Source organism: Phoxinus phoxinus, assembly GCF_949152265.1.
Source record: "Phoxinus phoxinus genome assembly, chromosome: 22".
NCBI classification, from domain to species: Eukaryota; Metazoa; Chordata; class Actinopteri; order Cypriniformes; family Leuciscidae; genus Phoxinus; species Phoxinus phoxinus.
The window spans coordinates 7,704,555-7,729,924 of NC_136897.1; the positions used below are offsets into that span (position 1 = coordinate 7,704,555).

Below are 25,370 nucleotides of genomic sequence, written 5' to 3' on the forward strand. Positions count from 1 at the left end.
CTGTATAGACTGCCTCTACAGCAGCTCTAGAATAAAGTTATTGTCCAGCTAAAGTTAGTTTTGATTGATTCACTTCTGTCGCAGCGATCATTAGTTATTAACTTAGGGGCCGCTAACACGACAGCGTTCTAACAGAAAACCTTTAATGCGATCCGGCCGCTCATTTGCATAAAACAGTGCCTGGTGGCTCGAGAACGCAAACCATGAAATAGATTCCAAGGTACAAGCCTTGAAAAATGTATAATACAGAATTATCCCGGCAACGTTTTATCTGTACAGAGGGAAGGGAAGGGAAGGGAAGGGAAGGGAAGGGAAGGGAAGGGAAGGGAAGGGAAGGGAAGGGAAGCCTTCACAGGGGAGAGACTAGTTGACACTCCAGGACTGCGTTGTCGTCGTGTCCAGGCGCAGGTCTTTCATCAGATCCGGATACGGCATGGATCAGGCGGACTGCGGTAAACCTCAGGATAAACAGATATACTAATATTAGCGTAGACGCCATTCTTCTTATGATGTACCAAGTACATCAGGATTTATGGGAAGTGTTCCCGGTTCCGGCTGACCTAATCTATGCAGCCTAGCATTGAGTTATAGAAGTCTATAATGTTTTATGTGTATGCTAGGCCAAAGAGATGTGTCTTTAGTCTAGATTAGTATAAGTGTCCTTAAATCACCCACAATCCTTTGCACACATTTCACGAAAAAGAACAGACGGAAAATGAATTGGCTGTGGGCTTGTCTGAATTCATTATATGTTAGACAAAAATAATGTTTTTGGAGTTCAAGGCATACATGTTATCCTTTGTTTTAGTTTAAATTAATCACTTAACACTAAACTGCAAGTAATGTAAGCCACTGAGACCACAGACGATTGTCACTCACTGTATTGCATTAATATAACGCCAATTAGGCTAATATGAAGATATTTAAGTATTTTCCCAAAATTTAGTTTTAGTTGTATTTTTGTGCTGTGACTGTGGGGGCGGGAACATGTGTGACAGCCATAAGCACTTAGACTGTCTCATTCTAACATTTAATGCTGAGGAGGACATACTATATGCAGCCTTTTGTTTGAGAAGCACTCATTGTGCCTTAGAGCCGCGTCAAACCAAGCTGACGGTTGTGCATCTGTTAGGCTAGCTTTTGTATTGTGTTCCACATGTTGTCATGTGGAATCGGCTTTAGGCCCATTGGTGAGAGAGATTTGCTGTTCAGCTCTGATTGGGTGATTGGCTGTTCAGCTTAGAAGGAGTCAATGCATTTGTTCCAGGTGTAAGACTCCAGAAGTGTCTGATCAGCTGTGTGTCCTGAATCGACTGTCTCTCCATCATCCGCTTTAGCCTCTTGCATCTTGGCTTGAAGCAGCAACATTAGCATCTGACGCTATTGCTTTCAGAAGGATGTGAAAATAAATAATTGTACTTTTGTAAATAATTTGAGAGTTGATTAGTTCCTCAGAACAGCTGATAAAAATAAAATAGAAAAAATCATCAGACATGATGTTACCATACTGTGCCTTCAACTATATATATATATATATATATATAATTTTATTTTTTAACTAAACAGCTTTATAATATGTATTAAAGCAAGGGATCCATGGCATGGAGCAGATACAATAGAAACAGAAGCTCAAATGTGCTAGCTTGACGTGCGGAACCAATGCATTTTTTCAAGTCATGCAAGCACTTTTGATCTTCTGTTTACCATATTTTGTGTGCTCTGTTTCCCTTTACAGTTTTTTACTATAGGCTCTATGCACGAACGCTGCTGATGTATTTCCGGTAGAATCTCGGCCAGCACCTTTACTTCCACATAGCGCGTTCTATAGCGAAGTGTAGCTACTAGTGGCAAAACTTTAATAAAATTCATTTTCTCAGAAACGGAGACAATGATTTTATAAACTGATTCGCTAGCCGGATTTTGCATGATATGAGAGAATACTCATATAAATAATTTCCATAAAAGTTGTCAATGTAGCTCAAAATATATAATTTAAAGCCCCTCTCTTTCTTACTCTTTGGTGTGACAGCTAACTGCCTCATAATGTTGTTAACATCATTCACGTTAACCGCTGGAAGTTTTTGTAAACAGCGAGTGCCATTTGCCATTATCTCCACCTAATGCAAAAACGGCTTCTGACGCAGCACTGTGACCGGATGTAACTGGGCGGGCTGAGACAAAACGCGGAAGCGATCGTGACGTGCATAGAGCCTATTATGAAAGAAGTGTTTGCCATTTGAAACAAATGCTTCATTCTGACATGTGTTTATGGCATTTTGAATGCAGTGTTACATTTTGAAGGAGATGTGAGGCATTTTGTGTGTGCAATTTTGGGAATTGTGTGTAGTTTTGATAAAAGGTGACATAGTTTTGAAAATGCGTGTAAGCAGTTGGAAAAAACTGTAATACTAATAATACACAAACCAGTGAGGTTTATTCTTGCACTTCAAGCAAGTATGAGTTGCCATTGACCAATGTGCATTGATCAAAGTTTAATATGAATAAAAGCATAAATTAAACCCGTTTATCATATAAACTGATCATTTGCACTGATTACTTTTACAATGGAAGTTCTGATGGAATGAACTTTCAGAGATTTTTACAGAAATCTCTCAGGTTTCATTAAAAATATATGTTTTTGTGTTTAGAAGATGTAAACAGGTTAGTTCACCCAAAAATGAAAACCCATAGGAGATATTGGGGGAAATGCCTCCCTAGATTCTCCGTGACCCCCCACCACAGTGACATGATAGCATACAATGTTTGTTTTTTAAATTATAAAAAGCTCACATTCATCTGCCTCCACTTTTTGATATCCGCCCATATCTCAAAACCAAATCAACAACCGATTCATAGAATGCAAGAAGTCCCTACATTTTTGTTTTCCGATAAACCATTTCACTCAAATTAACATCAAAATACGGAAAATATCTGTCACTGCTTTTGTTTTCATCCTGACGAAGGATTATATGCATTTCTGCATAATTTTTGCCTCCATTGAGATCAGATCTGAATCCAAGTCTAACAATAAAACAAAGAGATACTAATAAAATGTTACACACAGCTTGTATATTTTCACTAATTTAAGCCTTATTTTTATTTTGCCTTGATTGAATAGGACAGTATAGGCTACTGCTACAACTAACAATTATTTTGACTAACCATTAATCTGTTGATTGTTTCAATTAATTGAAAGAAAAACTAGGAAAAAAATATAATACAAATAATTGAATTCAGTTATTTAAAAAGGGTGGCATGTTGGCTCAGTGGGAAGCACTGCACAGATCGAATCCCGTCTGAGCCAGGAGGCCTTTTTGTGTGGAGTTTGCATGTTCTCTGTGTTACCATGGGTTTCATCTGAGATCTCCAGTTTTCTCCATAATCCAGACTTACGTGAATTATAGACTAAATTGTCTATAGGTGTGAATGTGTGAGCCCTGTGATGGAATGCCGTCTGTCCAAGTTCATTGTTCCGCCTGTGGCTTGAGAAGCTTGGATAGGCTTCAGCAACTCCAGTGACCATACAGAAGATAAACGGTTTGGAGACTGGATGGATGGATTATAATAATGCTTAAGAGTCATGTGCTTCTTTCAACAATGATATTAGGTGTGTTCAACTTGAAGCAGCACTTTTCATTTAAATGGGATTCCTATGGAGCACAACCATTCTGTGCATTCAAACATTTGCGTACTGACAAACCGGAGCAAGGACTGCCATTATAATAATGTCATAATCGCAAGGAGCGGTATCATTTTTATGCTTTAGTCTAAAATATTGCTTGTTTAAAGTCAATCTTGTGAGTCATGGCAATGTCATATCAGTGAGCCATATAGTATCTGACTCAGATTTGTAAATGTATTCAGTTAAAAATTAAGTGATTCACAAATCGGTCTGAATAGTTCAATATCAAATGTGAAAATCATCTTTAACAATCCTTATCTTTTAAATCACAAGTGAATGGAAATGTCATAGGGATTCATTATTCAAAGTGTTGTAACTGGTACCCCTAAAAAAAATAAAAATCCATTCTACTTATCTCAGTTTAATCTCAAAGAGACAACTCTTGGCAAGACAATTTCATGTTGGCTTCCCAAAAATAATGTGTCTTTACCAATCTAGAGATCTCCCAAACTAAGGCAGAGAAACATTAAAGACTATTTTTGGAAAGCCAACATGAAAATGGCTTGCCAAGAGTTTTTCAGCAGTTACCCAAGATTTAACTGTTTAATACATGCAACTTGTTTCCATTTGTTTAGATGTAATGGAGTGCTGACACACAAATTAACAGCAATTGCAATATTTAACAAAAATTGTTTATTCACAAGTGCACAAGTCAAGTTACACCATGGTTGTATTTAAAAAAAACTAAAAAAACAAACAAACTTAAGAGCAAATGTGAAAACATGCACCAAAATGTGAGTGAACAGAAAATAAAAACAATTTGAAGAAAATGGAAAAGCATCTTTACATCAGCTTGCCCAAATTAAAATCTTCGGAGATCCAGGACGTCCATTTCAAAATAAACTCACTTCTTTTCGGTTGAAGATCAAGCTGAGAAAGTAGATGACAAAAAGTATCAGATATTGGGTAAAAAGTCACATGACATTAAAGGCTTTTACATTAAACTTGCTGTTGCTGAACAGTTTGATGCATGAACTACTGAGGCTTGTAAATGAGCCTCTAAATAATATTATAATGTTAATGTATGAACATCAAGACACCTGAAGAGGACCTGTTGTGACTAAAAGGAATAAAACTCATACCAGCACACATCTGTAATAAAATTAGTTTAGTTTTTGACACCTTGTGGTTTACCAGGCTTTTTGTCTTGTTGCTGTCCACGGCCAGTTCCCGGCATGCCTCTGCCACGGCCACCAAAAATACCTAAAAAGACAACAACAAAAAGTCTGTCAATTGTGTATTAGAGATGCACAGTTGACGTCCCCCGAATCCACCGTTAAAAATAGATCATCCACCCGCCACCCAACTTAACCTATGAATTTCTCAGATATCTGCACCAGATCGTCACATTACAAATATTCTAATTCTCAGTGTTAAGCGCAGTTTTGTGTGTAACGCGTTACTAACTAACGCGTTACAGAAACGCAACTACTATTTTCAGGTAAAAAGTAGTGTAATGCGCTACTACTGAAAATTTGGTAACGAAACGTAGTTCCTTTTTCAATTCGCTGCAATGTTACTTTTCCAGGGACAGATTTGCCTTCTCAGCTGCACACTTGCACAATAGTCACAAGCTCCACACGGTACATGACAGTGGCTGGTAGCAGAGCAATCATGGCAAGCGAGAAGCAGCCAACGCTAACTTTTGAGGGATGGAGGTATTCCCACTACCAGCTCAGTTCAGTACTCGTGCGCTGTACCCTATAGCTGTCCATGTACACGGCTGCGCGCTTCGGGTGTGTGCGCACAGAAAACCCTACTACCGCGTCGTCACTCTTATTCAGATCTATCCATATGTCTGCTCTTCTCTTTCTCCCAGACGTTTACATTTTTGATACAGTTTTATAAAACATTGATCAAGTGCATGCCAACTCTAGTCACGCCGGGTAGAGCAGCGCGTCACGACTCAAATATCACGTAATTCACCCACTATATTGCTAAATCTACCCGTTTTGTCATATCAACAGGAAAATATACCAGGATAACCTGGCTTCTCTTGAGACTCCCCTAACATAGTTAAAGATATGCTAAAGCCCGTCGGACTTTAATGGGATCGGTTACAATGGTATTTGTGACGTCAGAAACACCAGCCGTTTCAAACCGCATTTTTGAGTCTTCTCTGGTTCACTGCAGTTTTTGAATGGTCACTGCAGTTTTAAGGAGAAAATACTCCTTTAACCGTGTATTAGTTCATCTAAAAAAGTACTAATCTAATACTTAGATTAAGTGTGAAATGATTACATTATAAAATATATTAAAAACAAGCTATCTTGTGCAATTACCGGTACAACAAAATTATCCCAATATAAAAACACAAATACACTGAGCAAATATTTAGGTGAGATGAGCAATGTTTATAAATGAATACAAGCCTTAATTAAATATGTCATCATATAAGTGATCTCTTCAGAAGAAGTTAACGGTAGACGTTAAAATTGGAGTTTCATCAAAAAATTTGATCATTTAAAGGGGTGGTATAATGTCCTTTTCACAAGATGTAAAATAAGTATTTGATGTCTCCAGAGTGTGTATGTGAAGTTTTAGCTCAAAATACCCCACAGATATTTTTATATAGCATGTTAAAATTGTCACTTTTTGAGGGTGAGCAAAAACTCAGGTGTTTCTTTAAATCCAAATGAGCTGCTGCTCCCGCACAGAGGGGTGGAGCTTTAACAGCTTGCACTCACACAGACATGCACTGAAAATGTCCAAAAAAAAAAGCACCTTTTATGTTCAAACCGGAGTCAGACAATGATGGAGAGACTCGAAGAAGTGACAACATGTAGAATGCAACAGGACATTTCTGAATGGTTAGTTGATGAATTTATGTAGCTTGTGTAGCTTCTAGTCATTGATTAGCATATTCTGTCTTGATAATCTATAAATCGTGTTCAGGGATTTATGTCAATTGTAGGGTTGGTGATGTCACTATCTGGGGAGGAATGTCGTGTGGTCCCTACCAGCCGTTTGTTGTAGCAAATATCTCCCTTTGCTTTGAACTTTGCAAATTTGCAAAAAACAACAACATTACACACTAACTAAAGTGAGAAAAGTTTCATAACAACACGAGTGTAGGGTGCCACAAAATTTGGCTGAAAAAAGGGCTGGGAAACACTGCTCTAGGCATATGTTGGATTGGTTTTGACTGAAGGAATATACATTATTGTTGAAAAAGAAAGTAAAACAGGGACACACGTTTGCTGCATTTTACAGTGAAATGAGATTTTGACTATTACAATGAACGCATTATGATTTCTCTCATCCACCCGCAATAAATAGTAATGTTATTTTTTATTACTTGGCCCACCGACCCACGGATTATCAGCAGCGTCTGCAGATATTATCGTGATCCGTGCATCACTAGTGTACATTCTACATCCTGCTCAGCTACTGTTCGGACGCTTTTGCTTACTGCTCCGCGCTTTGCTCTATCGCTTTTATATTTTTATATTTTATCTTCTTTTATCAACTAATTTCAACTCCAGCAAATCAGCACAGTGCTCAAACGCTTGGATTACAACAAAAAAGCTGAATTATTTTATTCGACCAGCCTCCCACTGAAAGTTTACATTCCGGGGAAGAGAAAACACAACTGCATAAGGATAAGAGAAAATGCCTCTTCTGGAATCTACTTGCTGCAGCAATTGCCACAGACTTTTACAAAGGATTGCAGTTCTTGAAACAAAGTTATTTGCGGGACCACCAAACCAGACGGAACACACAACAGAGCTCCGTCATGGACGCCCTCAGCATACAGCCGGTGAGTTTCATGAATCTACTGCTCCTCCACAGGCCATACTGAGTGTAGAGAAACAAGCCGATCGACTTACAAATCGATGGCACTATCAGGGAGCGAGACCCAAAGGCACTCGAGACATCAGATTGTCACGAGTATCACATATTGCCGCAATAGCATCCTCTACCCCAGACACGGCTCTGACAAGGATTGCAAACACTGGTCTCCTACCACCGCCTATACATCTTGAGAATAGATTTGAAGTATTAATGAATGTAAATGAGGAATCTCCAAACGTGATGAATGTGATCGAACACAGACTGGATAAGCCAGTAGCTAACACTGATGCTAACTGGCGCTCAAGGTCGAGCAGACAGCGGCACAGAGCTCAGAGCGCAGCCGAGCACACGACTCTGATAGTGGGTGACTCCATTATCCGACACACTAGTAGCAGGGATACAACTACGTGCTGCCTTCCACAAGCAACAATTTCTGATGTAAACAGGGAACTTGAGAACATTCTGATGAAACATAAGACTGCAAATCGACTCATCATTCATGTGGGGAAAAATGATATTCATAAAGAGCAGTCAGAACTCCTTAAGAAGGATTTCAATGAACTGTTTGAAACACTGAAAAGACTGAAAGTACAAACATTCATAAGTGGACCACTCCCAGCAAGAGGAACAAACAGGTTTTCACGGTTGCTTGGGCTTAATACATGGCTCCAAAAAACCTGCAATATAAAAGGAGTGAACTTCATTGACAACTTCAATCTTTTCTGGAGTCAGAGGCAACTGTTCCAACAGGACGGCCTCCACCCAAACAAACTTGGTTCAAGAGTGCTAAAGGACAATATCTACTTCTCCCTCAATCATCCTTCTGCAGTGTGTGCCAATCCACTCAACCTGAATGGCACACACACACCTGGATACAGTATGAATGACCACAGGACTTCACTCCAGCACCTGAATGGACATGCGGTTGACACGTCACACAAGGACAATGATAACACCACTCAGCCACAACAACTTCTGCTCACGGACACAATCTCAGCTGAGCCCTGCCCACAGACAGACTGTGACATACTAGAACTGCTCCAAGATTCAACACCCAAGGACGACTTCCTGGAAAACAGCCAGGGAAACCAGGACAGCATATTACAGCCTCCGATAACACCAGAACAACAGCCCCTCTCACCAGACACGCTATCTCTATCTCCACCATCTCCACTTCTGGGCTTCTCAGAGAAAATGGAAAAACTGGTCTATGCTGGAACCAAACTATCCCACTCTTTTGCAAGCCCCCAGATATCAACCAAAAAACAGCAGGCCCTAAAACCACCAAAGCCTGCAGGCCCCGCTCGCCCTCCCCCTCCTCCTGCAAGAGTTCTTCGGGCTCTGCCACAACGACAGGGCTCACACCCTCCTCCTTCTGCTCGAGGTGAACTAAAAACAACTGATACCAGCTCTCATTGATATGTGCCGGGTCCCCGCTATGATAACAGTAACTTTCTCAAATGTTTACAGAACAAGCGGGAACCCTGTGTGCCTGTATCTTTCTCTATTGCTGTTCGATTACATGATAGAAAGTCTAAGGCCTTCAAAAGCCGTACAGCAAACCCATCTAATCTGGTGCCTATTACACGCCAAACTAAGACTGCTGTGTGTACAAAAAGTAAGACTGTCAAGTTAGCACTTTTAAACATCTGCTCACTTAAAAATAAATCACTTCTAGTCAATGACTTAATAACCACATACAACCTGGATTTTATGTTTCTAAATGAAACTTGGCTAGAAGACAACTGCAGTGCAACTGTCCTCAATGAAACATCCCCTCCTAACTTTACTTTTATGAGTGTCTGCAGAGCGGGTAGGAGAGGTGGGGGAGTAGCTGCTCTTTTTAAAGATGTCTATCAATGTAAGCAAATATCATTTGGTAATTACCCGTCTTTTGAATATCTGGGTATTGTGTTAAAAGGTGCTCCACGCATTTTACTTATAATTGTTTACAGGCCTCCAAAATACTCTTCAGCCTTTTCTGAGGACTTTACAGAACTGTTATCAACCATTTCCTCAGAGTTTGACTGTTTTGCTATTTCTGGAGATTTCAACATCCACATAGACAATGCAGAAAACAATATGGCAAAAGAAATCAAAACTGTTTTAAAAACTTTTGATCTGACTCAGCATGTACATGGACCGACACACAATCGTGGACACACTCTAGATTTACTTATCAGTAAGGGTCTAAACATTTCATCGATTGTTATTAAGGATGTAGCACTGTCTGATCATTTCTGTATTTTCTTTGATATATTGATCTCTCCTGCCATTGAAGCTAGATCTGTGTCTGTCAAGAAGAGATGCTTAAATGAGAACACTAGTGTACTATTTATGAAGGCTATATCTTTAACACCAAGCATATCTGCTGACTCTGTTGATTTTCTCCTTGATTCTTTTAACTCAAAAGTTAAAAGTGTAATTGATGATATTGCTCCTGTGAAAGTCAGGAAGAGTGGTAGACAAAAAGCACCTTGGAGAAACTCAACAGCAGTGCAAAATATGAAAAGACAATGCAGAAAAGCAGAGCGCATGTGGCGGAAGACAAAACTTGTAGTCCACTATAACATCTACAAAGACACCATCCATGCTTTCAATATGGAATTAGGTAAAGCTAGACAGACTTTCTTCTCAAATATTATTAACAGCAACTTAAACAACACACGCACTCTTTTTGCTACTGTAGAGAGACTGACAAACCCCCCGAGCCAGATTCCCAGTGAAATGCTCTCAGACAGCAAGTGCAGTGAGTTTGCTTCTTTCTTCTCTGAGAAAATCAATAATATTAGAAAGGTGATCAGCACATCCTTGAGTTGCACTGGGGTCAGACAGATTAGACCACAACCTGAGAAAGTTACTATGTCTGATTTCAAAGAAATTGATGGCAAAATTTTAGAAGAAACCGTACAGCACCTTAAAACATCAACCTGCGCCCTCGACGCTCTTCCCACATCTTTCTTCAAAAGTGTGTTAAACAGCTTAGAAGCAGATCTGCTAGAAGTGGTAAATGCCTCACTTCTCTCTGGAAGTTTTCCAAACTCCCTGAAAACTGCAGTTGTCAAACCCCTCCTGAAAAAGAGTAATATGGATAAGACTATATTAAGCAATTATAGACCGATCTCAAATCTTCCTTTCATTGGCAAGATCATTGAAAAAGTTGTTTTCAATCAGCTGAACAAATTCTTAAGCTCGAATGGATACTTTGACAATTTTCAATCTGGTTTCCGATCGCATCACAGCACAGAGACAGCGCTCATAAAGATAATTAACGATATTCGCTTAAATACTGATACAGGCAAATTATCAGTGTTGGTGCTACTCGACCTCAGTGCTGCATTTGACACTGTTGATCACAACATACTTCTTGACAGGCTGGAAAACTGGGTGGGTCTTTCTGGGATAGTCCTAAAATGGTTCAGGTCATACTTAGAAGAGAGAGGTTACTATGTGAGTATAGGAGACCATAAGTCTGAGTGGACATCCATGACATGCGGAGTTCCTCAAGGCTCAATTCTTGCGCCACTCCTATTCAACCTGTACATGCTTCCAATGAGCCAAATAATGAGAAAGAACCAAATCTCTTACCACAGCTATGCAGACGACACACAGATCTACTTAGCCCTATCGCCTAACGATTACAGCCCCATTGACTCCCTATTCCAATGCATTGATGAAGTAAACAGCTGGATGTGCCAAAACTTTCTTCAGTTAAACAAAGACAAAACTGAAGTCATTGCGTTTGGAAACAAAGATGAAGTTCTCAAGGTGAACGCATACCTCCACTCTAGAGGTCAAACAACTAAAAATCAAGTCAGGAATCTTGGTGTGGCTCTAGAGTCAGACCTTAGCTTCAGTAGTCATGTCAAAGCAATAACTAAATCAGCATACTATCATCTGAAAAATATTGCAAGAATTAGATGCTTTGTTTCCAGTCAGGACTTAGAAAAACTTGTGCATGCTTTCATCACCAGCAGGGTGGATTATTGTAATGGACTCCTTACTGGCCTTCCCAAAAAGACCATAAGACAGTTGCAGCTCGTACAGAACGCTGCCGCCAGGATCCTGAGCAGAACCAGAAAATATGAACATATCACACCAGTCCTCAGGTCTTTACACTGGCTTCCAGTCACATTTAGGATCGATTTTAAAGTATTATTACTGGTATATAAATCATTTAATGGCCTAGGTCCTAAATACATTGCAGATATGCTCACTGAATATAAACCCAACAGATCACTCAGATCATTAGGATCACATCAACTAGAAATACCAAGGGTTCACTCAAAGCAAGGAGAGTCCGCTTTTAGCTATTATGCCAGCCGCAGCTGGAACCAGCTTCCAGAAGAGATCAGGTGTGCTCCTACAGTAGCCACATTCAAATCCAGACTCAAAACACATCTGTTTAGCTTTGCATTTACTGAATGAGCATTGTGCCACTGTTCGATATTAAAGTTTTAGTCTGAGAAAGAGCTAAGAATGTGAATGCTGGGCTAAGGAAAGTGAAAAGAATGTGCAAGTAAATGAAAGAGAAAAGAAAGTTGATACAGGGAAGTCGTAAGAAGATTGAAAGAGAATAGAAAGTTGATAGAATTAAAGAATTAAAGAATTAAAGAAGATTGAAAGAGAATAGAAAGTTGATACAGGGAAGTCGTAAGAAGATTGAAAGAGAAAAGGAAGTTGATAGATGGCAAGTCGTAAGAAGATTGAAAGAGAAAAGGAAGTTGATAGATGGCAAGTCGTAAGAAGATTGAAAGAGAATAGAAAGTTGATAGATGGCAAGAAGATTGAAAGAGAATAGAAAGTTGATAGATGGTAAGAAGATTGAAAGAGAAAAGAAAGTTGATACATGGCAAGTCGTAAGAAGATTGAAAGAGAATAGAAAGTTGATAGATGGTAAGAAGATTGAAAGAGAAAAGAAAGTTGATGCATGTAAGTCGTAAGAAGATCCTTTTAAAAGAAAGATCTATAATAGCTACCGGTCGATATAAAATACGTCTGACTGTTTGCACTGTATTTTATTTTTATTTTTTTATTTTCCAAACTGTGATTCAGGAAGATTTTATTAATTTTTAGGGCTGTCTGATTGGAAGAGATTTTGAAGGGGAACGGGAGAGCTTCACTCCGACGAGGCGAGTGAAGATTATCTATACTATGGAGAGTATAGAGGTTCGCTGTTTGTTTAAAACAGCAAAAGTGAAACGTGCTCTGTGGGGGCCCAGTGGGGCAATACTGGTGTGGTACACCACCCCAGCAGAGGACGTCCCTGGATTAGGTCCAGTGGCACCGCAAACCTGCTCAATCACTTCCATCTCAGATAGGGGTGATTATTAATTATCAGGGCTGTCTGATTGGAAGAGATTTTGAAGGGGAACGGGAGAGCTTCACTCCGATGAGGCGAGTGAAGATTATCTATACTACGGAGAGTATAGAGGTTCGCTGTTTGTTTAAAACAGCAAAAGTGAAACGTGCTCTGTGGGGGCCCAGTGGGGCAATACTGGTGTGGTACACCACCCCAGCAGAGGACGTCCCTGGATTGTAGGTCCAGTGGCACCGCAAACCTGCTCAATCACTTCCATCTCAGACACGGTTTTAATTATTCTTATTTCTTTTGATTATTTTAATTTCTTCTATGTAAAGCACTTTGAATTACCACTGTTTAGCTTTGCATTTACTGAATGAGCACTGTGCCACTGTTCGTCCGACTGTTTGCACTGTATTTTATTTTCTAAACTGTTTTAATTATTCTTATTTCTTTTATTATCTATGTAATTATTTTTATTTTTATTTCTTCTATGTAAAGCACTTTGAATTACCACTGTGTATGAAATGTGCTATATAAATAAACTTGCCTTGCCTTGCCTAGTGTATGCATTTCAAAAATATTTTCCTTTAACACTATTCCTTTAACAAGGGCTCTGAAATGAGTCTTACCTCTGCCGGTTCCACCACCTCTGCCAGGTCCACCTCCTCTGCCTTTTCCCTGTGGCTTGTTCTGCTGCATGCCTCCCCGGCCACGTCCCTTTGACTGTACTTCCTCTTTCACCATATCTATGATCTCATCAGGGATTCGTAAGTATTTAATGGTGCTTCCTCTGATGTAGCACTCCGGCATCCTCCAAAATTTATCTCCATCCTGCAAATCAAAATCAGCAGGCAGAAATAACCTTTAGATTTCAGCACACACACACACCATAATCGCTCAATCATGTTAATGCAATCAACAATATTCAAAGAACCGCTCATCGAGGAATGAAGATTTAATTACCCTTGAGGTGCAAATAACTTCTCTCAAGTTGATGTTCATCCAGTTGTCACAGCTGACCAGATGACCATTGTACGTCTCACCATTCTTTAACTCCACCAGCTGAAAACAAAAGCAGAAACAGGTCAACTTTTTAGTTGCCATTTCTTTTTATCGGTTATGTTAGTTGGATTTAATTCCCCTTATAAAACAGCACACAACTGAATGCCTCCTTTTCAGGGGTTCTTTTTCTCATTTTCACCATATAGGCATTTAAAAAAGATTAAATTAATTGTTTTAAGCCTTTAACTAAACCAACCAGAATCACCAGAAAACTTTGCAAACTTAGATTTGAAGGTGCTTTAAAGCTCAATGCTTTATGGGGCCAATGCAGTGCTAGAATTTCCATTCCCATGGTAACAGTGACTTTTCTGATTGATTGGTGGCTGCTGGCTTTTCATGATTTTGGGTAGTATAGTTTTTCACAGCAATAACTTTTCTTTTTATCTTGTTGAAATCACATTTATAGTTTATGACTTTATACTGAAGTTAAATACTTATAAGTACAAAATCTTGAAAGTTGTCTGGAATGTACTATGAAATATTGATAATAAAATTAATACATTTCTCTATGAAGAAAAGTAATGAGATATTTACTTGTGGACTACCTCAATACTGAATGATCACTATATACATGTATTGCTACTGTACTATATTCCAAAAACAGCAAAGACCACGGCATGTAGTATTACTCAAGGACATGGCGCACATAATGCGAGTTGCCTCATACTCACCATCGGGTGGTTCTGTGCGGTCTTCAGTAAAGATAACGGGAGCTAGGAGAGAAGATATCAAAATTGATGAAAGATGAAAAATTAACCAAAAAAAAAAAAAAAAAAGGTTATTAAACCATGGTAACTGGGTCAATGATATGACGTGCATATTTTTGTGTCCAAATGCATTTAAAATAATTTTTAAATTCATGACATAGATCACTTTATTCTATAATGCCTAGGCCTATATAGTTTAAAATAATTTTTAGTATATTCAAATAATATTATTTAATGTTTTGTTATCTTAAACCCCAAAAATGTCAGCTGGTGCAACTGTCTGAACAAATGAACAGACTAAGAATACGATTTAAAATGGTGTCTTAATAACCCATTTGAAACTATATACAGTACTATGACATAATTTCAGGTTTGAAACCTTTCATATTAACCTGAAACCTGACATTTTATAAATATCAGTAGTATTAAAACTGTTGAGATAGCCTAATTGAAAAACTTTTGTCCAGAAATTTTTATATTCTCAAATGATGTCAAATACAACTGCTGCAAACATGGCTCTTTTGTTATAAACATGATGATGCATCATCCAGAGGAGCCCGACTGATCCTTGAGGCAGAGTGAAAAGGTTTGTAGATCTCTTTCTATTACTGCTAATATCAAGTATGGGTAGGTTGGTACACTTTCCATGTCAGGTGGTACAACTACAGTATACACAAATATTTAGTTGAACCGCCTGACAAAAACAGTCAAACATTTTATTCAAAACACTTTGAAATGTTATTTAACAACTGAAACATGTTTAAACACATTGTTCATGACACACAAACATGCATTGCATCAGTTTTGAAAAACATATATATATATATATATATATATATATATATATATATATATATATATATATATATATATATATTAAAGCTTTTTGTAAATGGCCCAACCACAAATTAACCATGGCTTTGCTACACTAATTATAGTTGAACCATGGTATTTGCAGTGAAACTGTGGTTAAACAAATAGTAATCAATCCACCAAAAAAAACATGGTTAATTTTTTCGTAAGGGAGTGAACATCATTCATGCCACCATTCATCTTTTTAAATATTTCTTAATGTTCGTAATGAGAGTAAGTTACATAGTGTCAAATAAAAGTGTCATACTGCTTCTCTTTAGCTGACATTGAATTGTATTTAGCCGGCATTGGCCATTGAAATCGCATATTCTGTTGACTACTAAAGGGCATCGCATGTGTCGGTAGCACTGATCTATAATATATTTTAATTTATATTTTTTAAAGCAATAAGTAAATTATTCATTAAAACACGGTTCTACATCTACCGCAAAGCTAGAAGGTGTTTGTCTATACGACACTAAATAGGGCGCGCTCGAGAATGCCGACCAGTAACGTTACGCTACAACTTCTCTACTAAACACAGGAACTAAGCTTCAGTTTGACTAAGTTAATCTGTAAATGTATAGATGTTCGCTTACCATGTCAGCTGAACGACTGATCAGCCCTTATAATCTCTAGTAAAGTTTAATCAGCTGAGGTCTTAAATCACGAATGTTTGTTGTGAATCTCCTTTGCAGCACAAGGTGGTCTGCGAAATGCGAACCATTTACTTTTGTACTTCCAGGTGAAAGCGGAAAATGTCAAAATAAAAGTCCACTAATTTATTCTAACTGCAGTTTCAGCGTGGTGATATTTACTGCAATAATAATATACATTTACGGTACACGTGGCCGGTTTCACAGACAAGGTTTAAACCTAATCCCAGACTAAAATGCCTGTTAGAGCAACTGAAAACAACTTACACAGATAACGTTACATTTTAAAATATGCCAGTGCCATTTTGTCTCAAGATGCACACTAAATGTTATGAGGTGTTATTTGTAATCAGTAGTAGCATTTATTATTATTGTTTGATGTAGTGATTGATTTAAACTATTTGTGTTTGACAAAATCAAACTTTTTGTAAAGAATATTCTTGTTTTCCCTATTCCACCTATATAGAAAACCTTGGCGTTTTAGTACCCTCATAGCAACAAAAAACTAAATCTGCTTCAGGGGTGGGTGGGATATTATGATGGCTATATTATCAGGGACCCCCAAGCTCCCAGAAAAACTGGGTGAAATATTTCCCCCCCAAAAAATAAAAATTAATGCGGTAAAATGTAAACTAAGGCTTAATTTAAACCCCACCTGTGAAACCCGGCTACAAATGTGTTTATTAATTTAAGAACACACTCAACATAGTTCATAAAATGCAGTTTATTTTGAAATATTGATCACAGATATTTTATACATTTGTTTATAATATATACACACCTATGTAATTGTACAATATCAAGAACACTTCAAGAGTCTACTTCTGTCGGTTTTGCATTGGTTTTATTCTTTTCCTTTTTGTTCTGGAGGCTTTCTTGATTTTTTCCTCTCAGTTTCTTCTTGTTTCTGCTGATCTTATCCAATTCATTTTTTCTTTTTTCTTCCAAATCTGGATCCTGTGATTGATACAAAAGAAAATTGGGACAAAAAAATAAATAAAAATTACATGGTTAATTCGTATGCATTATATTTATTTAATATCTGAAGTAAAAAAAAAAAAAAAAACCTGAACCACAAGCACTATATATAACACTTCTATATATTTAATCTATCATCTTTTCTGATAGTGTAATATGTTTGAAGCATGCATTTAGAATAAAACAGCTCACTTTTCCCTCCAGAATCATCTGTTTCCTTTTGTTTATCTTCTTTTTCTCATCAAAATCAGTTGACTCCAGTCTCTATAACAGAATTAACAATTGTAAGATTATGGTTGCATGTTATATAAAATGTATATTGAAAAAAAAAAAATCTTCTCACAATTTCACACTGTCGTCTTGTTACGTTGACTTGGGTGAGTATCTTCAACACCTCTTTCTCTTCAACAGGAAACTCCTTCAGTTTCACCTCTAAACACACACAATGGTAATCATAAACGTACTCTTACAGCAAGTAATTTCATAGAAAGTCCATTACTATTACTCGCATTTACAGTGCTTCTATCACAATACAATATTTAGATTGTAAAGTTCTCTCTAAATGAGAAAATCTGTTTTAGGTGTGAACTTACGGGTCTGTTCCTCGATAGCACTGATGAGGTGGATGTCATACTGTGTGACTAGAGTGATTGACACACCATTTCGGCCTGGACAACAGGAAGAGGATGTTATAAAAAATATGGTACAATTCTGAATTTTTATTTGTTACAAGCAATCCAATTAGATGTACTCCTGCCTTTTCAAAACATGCCGTTTACATTGTTGTTTTTGCAATGGTTCAGCATTGTATCCAATCACATACATTTTTTTAATAACCAGGAAGCCCTAAAGTGAAACAAGTGTACAGTGACCACAGCAGATGTTATGTCACGTCAGGGATTATACATTTTAGCACAGAGTTTTTTCAACTGGTGGGTCACACTCACAAACCAAAAATGGGCCGCAGGTCGAACAAATTAATCTGTCACTTGGTATGGCTAACACCAATACAACATCTGTTTGTATCTGTCGACCCAGTGTTTGTAAAATCCCAGTTTTCCATGCATATATAAAATTTTCGCTTTTTGTCATGTTAATAAATTGAGTTTAATGCTTGGAAGTTCACAGTAAATGTTAGAACACAGGGTTGGATAATGAAACAGAAATACCTGGTTTCAGACCACAATGATATTTTATTATGGTGGGGCCATACTGTGGTATTGATGCTGTAGGCAATACAGCATCAATGTGTCTTGGGAATGACAGACAAGTCCTTCACAGTGGCCAGAGTGATATTGAGCCATTCTTCCAGAACAGTGGCAAGGTCTCTAATATGATGCTGACTTGCTCCTCCAAAATACCCCAAAGTAGCTCAAAAATATTTAGGTCTGGCTTCAACTTCACTAGATTAAAGTTAGATTAGATTAGACTGGGAAGGGTCATAGCACTTGCATATTGTTAGTTTAACTGCTTCTATTGTTCTCATTTGTAAGTCGCTTTGGATAAAAGCTAAATGAGTACATGTAAATGTAAGTCTTGCTGTGTGTATTGGTGCATTATAATGCTGATACACAGAACCCCCTTCAGGGTACAATGTTTGAACCATTAGGTTGCACATGGTCCTCCAGAATGGTTCGGTAGTCCTGGGCAGTGACGCACGTCAAGCACAGTATGGGATCGGGATGCCATGATATTGCAGCCCAAACCATCAGTGATCCAACCCCGTGCTTCAATATGGACTCATCAGAGAACAATACATGCTTCACATGGTCCACAGCCCAAGATTTGCACTGTTGGCACCAATGAAACTGACATTTGGCACTGGCACGAGTGATCAAACGATCAAAAACGCCCGACGAAAAGTTCTGGTAGAAACAGTTGAGCTGTGCATTTAATTCTGCACGAGTTGGGCAGCTTTTATGTTTTTTTTTTGTTGGATAAAATCCAGGTAGGTACTTGAACATCCCTTTCAGACAGCTTTCTCGTGCATCGACAGTTACCGGTACTCCTGTTGGATGCGGTTCATCCTGTGTGGTGGCATGCCGACATTATCCTGAATACTATAGCTATCGATACACCACAAACACTTGCTGTCCTGGTCACAGATGAGCCAACAATTTGTCCCGTTTTGTACTGCGATATGTCTCCCATTATGTTGTGTGTATTGCAATATTTTATGTACAGCTGCGCTATTGCTCTGCTAATTCAACCGTCACACTCTACTCTTACAGCATATAGGCGCGAAACCTCCAATAATATATTGGTCATTGTTTCAGTTCAATTGTCCAAACCCTGTATTTCATGTGTAATTTTAAAGGTCATTTTGACTACTTCGTATGATTCTTTTATAGAATTTGTTTAATTATATTTTAAATGACTGATTTGAGTCTTTAATATTTTATAGGTTTAATACATATTACAGCAACATAGTATAGAATTGTAATATTAGACCTAACATTAAAATAATCTGCTTATTGGTATAAGCCAGAGAAGAATAACAATGTCTAATTTTCAAGATAACAAAACTTTAACAGTGGGTTGACATTGTTATGTTAATAGAGCTCTAAACTCACCAGCTCGAGCGGTTCGTCCCACTCTGTGGATGTAGATTTTTGGCAAACCTGGTGTGTTGTGATTAATAACAACTTGCACTGTAGGAATATCTAAACCCCTTCAGATAAGAAAAGAAAAGAACAAACGCATAAAAACACGAGAAAGTGGAACAAATTAGAAAATGGCAAAGAGCAATGGTGAGGTGTGTTGAGAAAGGTTTGCTCTGTACCTGGCAGCAACATCTGTGGCTATGAGAATTTTAAAGACGTTGGACTTGAACTTTGCAAGGTTGGCAAAACGCTGTCTCTGAAAGGGGAAGAAAACAAAAGCCATTAGTAGACATTAGGCACTAAGTGAGAATCAATTTTAACTACATAACGTGTCACTTACCTGCTTCATCATTGAGTGCAGTGAGATGGTTGGGAAATTTAATTCACGCAGCATCATTGTGAGTATTTGACAGTTCCTGGAATATTTACACCACAATATCACAATTATTGGTATCAAATAATAGATTTTTACATTTTATTTTGAAAATGTGAGTGGTGCTTGCCTGTGCAAACTTAGCAAACATGCTATGGCAATCTGGGCAATTTCTAGGAGGTTATTTGGGTGTTCAGTTGGTTTACCAGTTCAAAAGAGCCCCTTAGATAGGACTCCCGTTTCCCCATTTAATGCAAGTCTATGGGATTTGTCCACCAGGTTAGAAAAGCTCCATAGATATCCATTTTGAGGTAGCATCCATGCCCACTGTACACAAAAAATGCTGGGTTGTTTTAACCCAATTTTGGGTCAAATAATGGACAAACCCAGCCGTTGGGTCACATTTTTAAATTGCATTTTTGATCCAAAGTTTGGGTGTGTCCATATTTGACCCAAAATTGGGTTAAAACATCCCAGCATTTTTTAGAGTGTGCATGCAGTCTGGTTATGATGTAGGGTGGATACTTATATTAGGGATTTGCCTTACCAAGCACCACTGATAAACCCTGTAATGATTTATGGCAACTGGAAACTTACTTGCATGTGTTAGTGAATATTATGATAGACCAATCATCATGTTCATCCTGGAACTTTTGGATGAGATGGACCAAGTACGCATCTTTGACTTTCTCAGGAGTGAGGATGAATCTCTGATCCAGTTCTTCTACAGTCCGCACACTGTGAGAGAGAGAGCCATACCACATAACAATTATATTAGGCCTTTGTCAGAACAGTTTTAATGCCTATGAAAACCCTCTTCCACCAAAATTGTGTTTGTGGACATCTCTGAATTAGTGCATGACTTCAGAACCAAATGAAGACGTAACTGCCTAAATTACAACTCCTATTTGAGAAAATACTTTAAAGGGTTAGTTCACCCAAAAATAATTAATGACTCACCCTCATGTCGTTCTAAGCCCGTAAGACCTCCATTCATATTCGGAACACAGTTTAAGATATTTTAGATTTAGTCCGAGAGCTTTCTGTCACGCAGATTGACAACAGACCCGGAAGAGAATACAATGGTGAATAAAGTCGTAGTGTTTGTTATTTTTGGACAAAAATTTATTTTCGATGCTTCAAAAAATTCTAACTAACCCACTGATGTCACATGGACTACTTTGAGATGTCTTTATTACCTTTATGGACATGGACAGTATACCGTACAAACATTTTCAATGGAGGGACAGAAAGCTCTCGGACTAAATCTAAAATATCTTAAACTGTGTTCCGAATATGAACGGAGGTCTTACGGGCTTGGAACGACATGAGGGTGAGTCATTAATGACAATTTTAATTTTTGGGTGAACTAACCCTTTAACATCCTAAGTAATTTAATCTAGTGTCTTTCCATGAGTTAGAAACTCATGGAATAATTATATATATTAAAACATATTAATATTTCAAATAAACACTTTTCTATTCATCAAATAATCCTGAAAAGAAAATGTATGACAGTTCCCTTCATTTTAAGCAGCACAACTGTGTTGTGTTCATGAGTGAATTGTGTTGTGGACTCCTAGGCCCTGTTTACACCTGGTATTAAGATGCATTTGGTCGATCGGATCATAAGCAGATGATGCTAAATACAGGTGTGAATAAGGTTTTGAGCTTGTCCAATTTCGACCGCTTCAAGAGGTGGTCAAAAACGTATTTGACCGGATTGCTTTCGTAGTGTAGACGCTCATGTGATCGAATGTGTTTAAACAGCCACAAAAGACCGTCTTACTCTCCGCCTACTGACCTAATGCGTAAACATTATGTGAAGCGCACTAGACATGCTGGATTTCAACTTTGTCTGCTGGAGAACCAAAGCTTGGTTTGAAGACGAAAAACGTCCCAAGCACGATGTTCTCTCACCAATCCTGATTTCTAACACACACTCACTGCGTTGGCTGTCAGAACAGAAACGAAAGCTGCTGCTCTCCGTATGTTTTTCTGCCGTCTGCTGGGATGTTCATATGTAAATTGGGCAAGAATGGGCATCCATTAGATTACCCGCCCATAGTAGGAAAAAAAAATACTATGGAAGTCAATGGGACCTGGTAACTGTTTTGTTACTGACATTTTTCAAAATATCTTCCTTTGTGTTCAGCAGAAGAAAGAAATTCATACAGGTTTGAAACAACTTGAGGGTGAGTATATGATGACAGAATTTTAATTTTAAAGTGAACTATCCCTTTAATAGGCGTGTTCAACTTGAAGCGGCGCTGCACAGACCGGTATCAAAGTACCGCAAGAGCAATTCGAAAACATAGAGAGCCGTCTGCTCTCTAATCGCTCTCAAGGTACTTTGATGATCGGTCTGTGCAGCTTCAAATTGAACACACCTATTTTCTCCTTTACATCTCGAAACATTCTCCTGACACACTTTTGAGCAGGACTTACTCTGATTTGTGCTCCCAGAAGAAGGGCCTGTTCATGGCGATGCTCTGCAGCTGCTGTAGCGTGTCCGTGAGTGTGGCGCTGAACAGCAGCGTCTGGCGTTTCGCAGGCACCACACTGAGAATGACCTCTAGATCTTTAGTGAAATCTGTGCAGCCCTGCTCTAAAAGACGGTCAGCTTCATCCAGAATCTGCAGAGAAACACACAACGATTCAATGAAAACTGCTTTAAAACAAACTAGCTTAAGAATTTAGGTAGATAAAACAACCATTAGAAAACACATAAAACTCTTACTAGAAATTGGATCCTGTTCAGGTTAACTGTGTCAGAGCTTCGGATGTGATCAGCAAGTCGTCCCGGAGTGGCAACAACAACATGCGGCTTTTTCGACAACTCCAAACCTTGCGTGACCATGTCTAATTGAAGAAAAATAAATAAAGTGTCTCTTAAAGTGCTGCTAATATACTTCTTTGGATATTACCTTTCATGCAGTGTGTAATATAGTGGTTTGTGAATGTAAAAGGTCTGCAAAGTTTCAAAGACCAATGTGCACAATAAATGAATTAAGAGTTATTGTCTCCCAAAAGAAAGAACCGATTTTGAACTGCCTGAAACCAGTCGTCATTAATTCGAACCTATGTAGGTTTATAACAAATTTGCATAATGCCAGCCTATGGCCTTCGAACATCTACTTTGACCCACCCTCAAACTCTGTAGCTATGGCCAGGAAGAGTTTGGTTCGTGTAGTCGACATGTTGAAAATACGTTATAATCTGTGCTGTGAAAGCAAATCCACTGCACGCACTTCCAACGGATGAGGACTGTTCATATCACCGTGCATCAAGTGCTGAGGACGCCTCTGGAGATGCAATTCCGATACGGTGATGGGTGTTTCGCTTCCAGCATGAGTTGTAAAAAGTAGACAGATCAAAACAGACTGGGTCATCTGACCAATCAGGGCAGAGTAGGCTCTCAGAAAGGACAGGTTTAGAGGGACTGAATCCTTCATCAAACAGTTTCTGTCACAAAGAGGTGATACTGCAATGAATATTATTATTAAAATTTATTTTAAGGTTGTTGTTTTTTTTTACCCTGGATGCATGTAAACCTATTCTAGGAGACCTTTAAAATAGCATAATAGGGGGACTTTCATAAATATGCATTCTATAAATGACAGTTTTCCATAAACATAAAGCACTGTTTTTGCTTTGTGAATAAATGAGCCCTAAAGGATGACCAAGTGGAGCTCTGAATATTGTCTTACCCATTCCTCCCACAATGATACAGTCCTTTAAGCCTAGGGGTTTTCCTAATGCTCTGAACTGTTCTGCGATCTGGTAAGCAAGCTCTCTGGACAGAAAACAGACAAAAATAATACATGTTTACTAATCAATTTGCATACAATTTAAAGTTGTTTCTCTTTAGTTAACATGAATGATCAAGGTATAATTTATATTTTTTTATATTTAAAAAGTACAGAATATTCTCATGGTTCAGTACTGTTTTTAAATTTTTGTAATAAAGTTCAGCACTATTTTATGTGCTATGCTTGTTTTAATTCAGTATCCATGTTAAAATCGGTTGATAAATCGGTTATCGGCCAACCTAGTTATCATTATTGGAAAAATTCCCTATCGATCAACCTCTATTTGAAATATCTTTATGTAAATAAAGATTTGAATGTTCTGGCAATAAAAAGCATAACAAAGTATACAAGTAAACCTGGTGGGTGTTAACACCAAGCAGAAAACACCATAAGGGTCCTCAGATAACTTCTGCACCACTGGAAGAACAAATGCTGCCGTTTTTCCACTCCCAGTTTTTGCACAGCCCATGCAATCCCGACCTGTGTGAAAGACAGAATTCGGATTAAAAAAATAATAAAAAATAAAGAACTCTGTTTTGTTCAATATCACCCCCAATGACAGGAAAAATCACAAATTACACTTTATTATTAATACACTTAATTCCACCAGTGACATTAGTTTTGAGTTTAAAGAGTGTAAACTATAAATGAAAGGCCAGATTGTCTCGATTCCTTGAAATATATATATATATATATATATATATTAATGTGTAGCTGTCCATAAAAGCAAGAACGCAAATCCCGTCATGATACAGATGCAACATATATATCAGGAACATATAATATTTGTGCTTATTATTATATATTATTCATTAATGAGATTACTCATAAACATGATCACGTCATTCTGTTCACCAATGTTAACAGTCAAATAACTCAAAACAACAACAAACAGCTTAGTATAAATGTAATAATAGAAATATAAAGGCATACATAATAACAAAACATTATTTTTATTTTAGTCTAATAATCATACATTTATTATTGTGCCAAAGGCAAACATATAAATTTTCCCCTCCAAAATACTTTCTAGTAAAAATATTAAGACATATATTAATAATATTAAACCAAGAATAAATGGTCTTTTTTAAAAGTTTTTTGTTGTTGTTTTAGAAAAGACACCGTTTGATTGTGCCATCCATGAATACATGTGCTCGCGAATTAATACTTCTAATGATCTATGAACATTAATGAACATGATCTATCCATTTACAGTTTTTATAAAGCACATATAGACATTTACCCTCCAATATGGCAGGAATGCAATTCTCCTGTACAGGGGTCGGTCGGCTGATGCCCATCTGCTTACACTGCTGAATCAACCACTCACACAGTCCGAGAGACTCAAACGTGGCCATTTTACACAGGGTTATTTAAAAACGAAATGTCCAAACCATAAACTAATCTGTATTAATGTTGCTTTGAGCGCCTTTACAAGTTGACAACAAGCTTCCTCGTGTGAATCTGTGACGGACGCGTGAATTGGACGTCATATGATGACGCGTTGAAAAAGGAAACGACCACGCCCCTTACGTCGAGAACTGC

The 25,370-nt window shown here is 37.9% G+C and overlaps 2 protein-coding genes across 4 annotated transcripts; both read right to left on the reverse strand.

The window, feature by feature from the left end:
- Nucleotides 1-4,296: 4,296 nt before the first annotated feature.
- On the reverse strand, nucleotides 4,297-16,319 carry lsm4 (LSM4 homolog, U6 small nuclear RNA and mRNA degradation associated). 3 transcript variants are annotated; one of them, XM_079596763.1, is made up of 6 exons: nucleotides 16,003-16,319; nucleotides 14,516-14,557; nucleotides 13,746-13,844; nucleotides 13,412-13,613; nucleotides 4,805-4,885; nucleotides 4,297-4,552 (listed from the first exon to the last, which is right to left on the reverse strand). In XM_079596763.1, the coding sequence occupies exons 1-6, from the start codon at nucleotides 16,003-16,005 to the stop codon at nucleotides 4,548-4,550; spliced, it is 432 nt and encodes a 143-aa protein (XP_079452889.1). In that variant the 5' UTR covers nucleotides 16,006-16,319; the 3' UTR covers nucleotides 4,297-4,547. The 3 variants fall into 3 exon arrangements, with proteins under 3 accessions (XP_079452889.1, XP_079452887.1, XP_079452888.1); XM_079596761.1 differs by lacking the exon at nucleotides 4,297-4,552 and having other exon boundaries at nucleotides 4,776-4,885; nucleotides 16,003-16,159; XM_079596762.1 differs by lacking the exons at nucleotides 4,297-4,552; nucleotides 4,805-4,885 and adding an exon at nucleotides 7,008-7,042 and having other exon boundaries at nucleotides 13,340-13,613; nucleotides 16,003-16,142.
- A 445-nt stretch (nucleotides 16,320-16,764) lies between these two features.
- Nucleotides 16,765-25,368, reverse strand: ddx49 (DEAD (Asp-Glu-Ala-Asp) box polypeptide 49). Its single transcript, XM_079596769.1, has 13 exons — nucleotides 25,069-25,368; nucleotides 24,182-24,305; nucleotides 23,724-23,809; nucleotides 22,754-22,875; nucleotides 22,462-22,649; nucleotides 20,611-20,751; nucleotides 19,981-20,056; nucleotides 19,820-19,896; nucleotides 19,611-19,708; nucleotides 17,631-17,705; nucleotides 17,381-17,469; nucleotides 17,230-17,301; nucleotides 16,765-17,016 (listed from the first exon to the last, which is right to left on the reverse strand). Exons 1-13 carry the CDS (start codon nucleotides 25,181-25,183, stop codon nucleotides 16,870-16,872), a joined length of 1,410 nt encoding a protein of 469 aa, XP_079452895.1. The 5' UTR covers nucleotides 25,184-25,368; the 3' UTR covers nucleotides 16,765-16,869.
- Between the last annotated feature and the right edge of the window lie 2 nt (nucleotides 25,369-25,370).

Excerpts from the sequence above, each read along its gene's own strand:
- ddx49 (XM_079596769.1), bottom strand. The coding sequence starts at position 25,183 with ATGGCCACGTTTGAGTCTCTCGGACTGTGTGAGTGGTTGATTCAGCAG. Across the intron at positions 17,302-17,380 it reads CAAGACGACAGTGTGAAATT|AGACTGGAGTCAACTGATTT; the intron begins GTGAGAAGATTT and ends ATTCTGTTATAG. Across the intron at positions 17,017-17,229 it reads AGATGATTCTGGAGGGAAAA|GATCCAGATTTGGAAGAAAA; the intron begins GTGAGCTGTTTT and ends TATCAATCACAG.
- lsm4 (XM_079596761.1), bottom strand. Across the intron at positions 13,614-13,745 it reads AAGTTATTTGCACCTCAAGG|GATGGAGATAAATTTTGGAG; the intron begins GTAATTAAATCT and ends TTTGATTTGCAG. Across the intron at positions 4,886-13,411 it reads AGGTGGTGGAACCGGCAGAG|GTATTTTTGGTGGCCGTGGC; the intron begins GTAAGACTCATT and ends TTGTCTTTTTAG.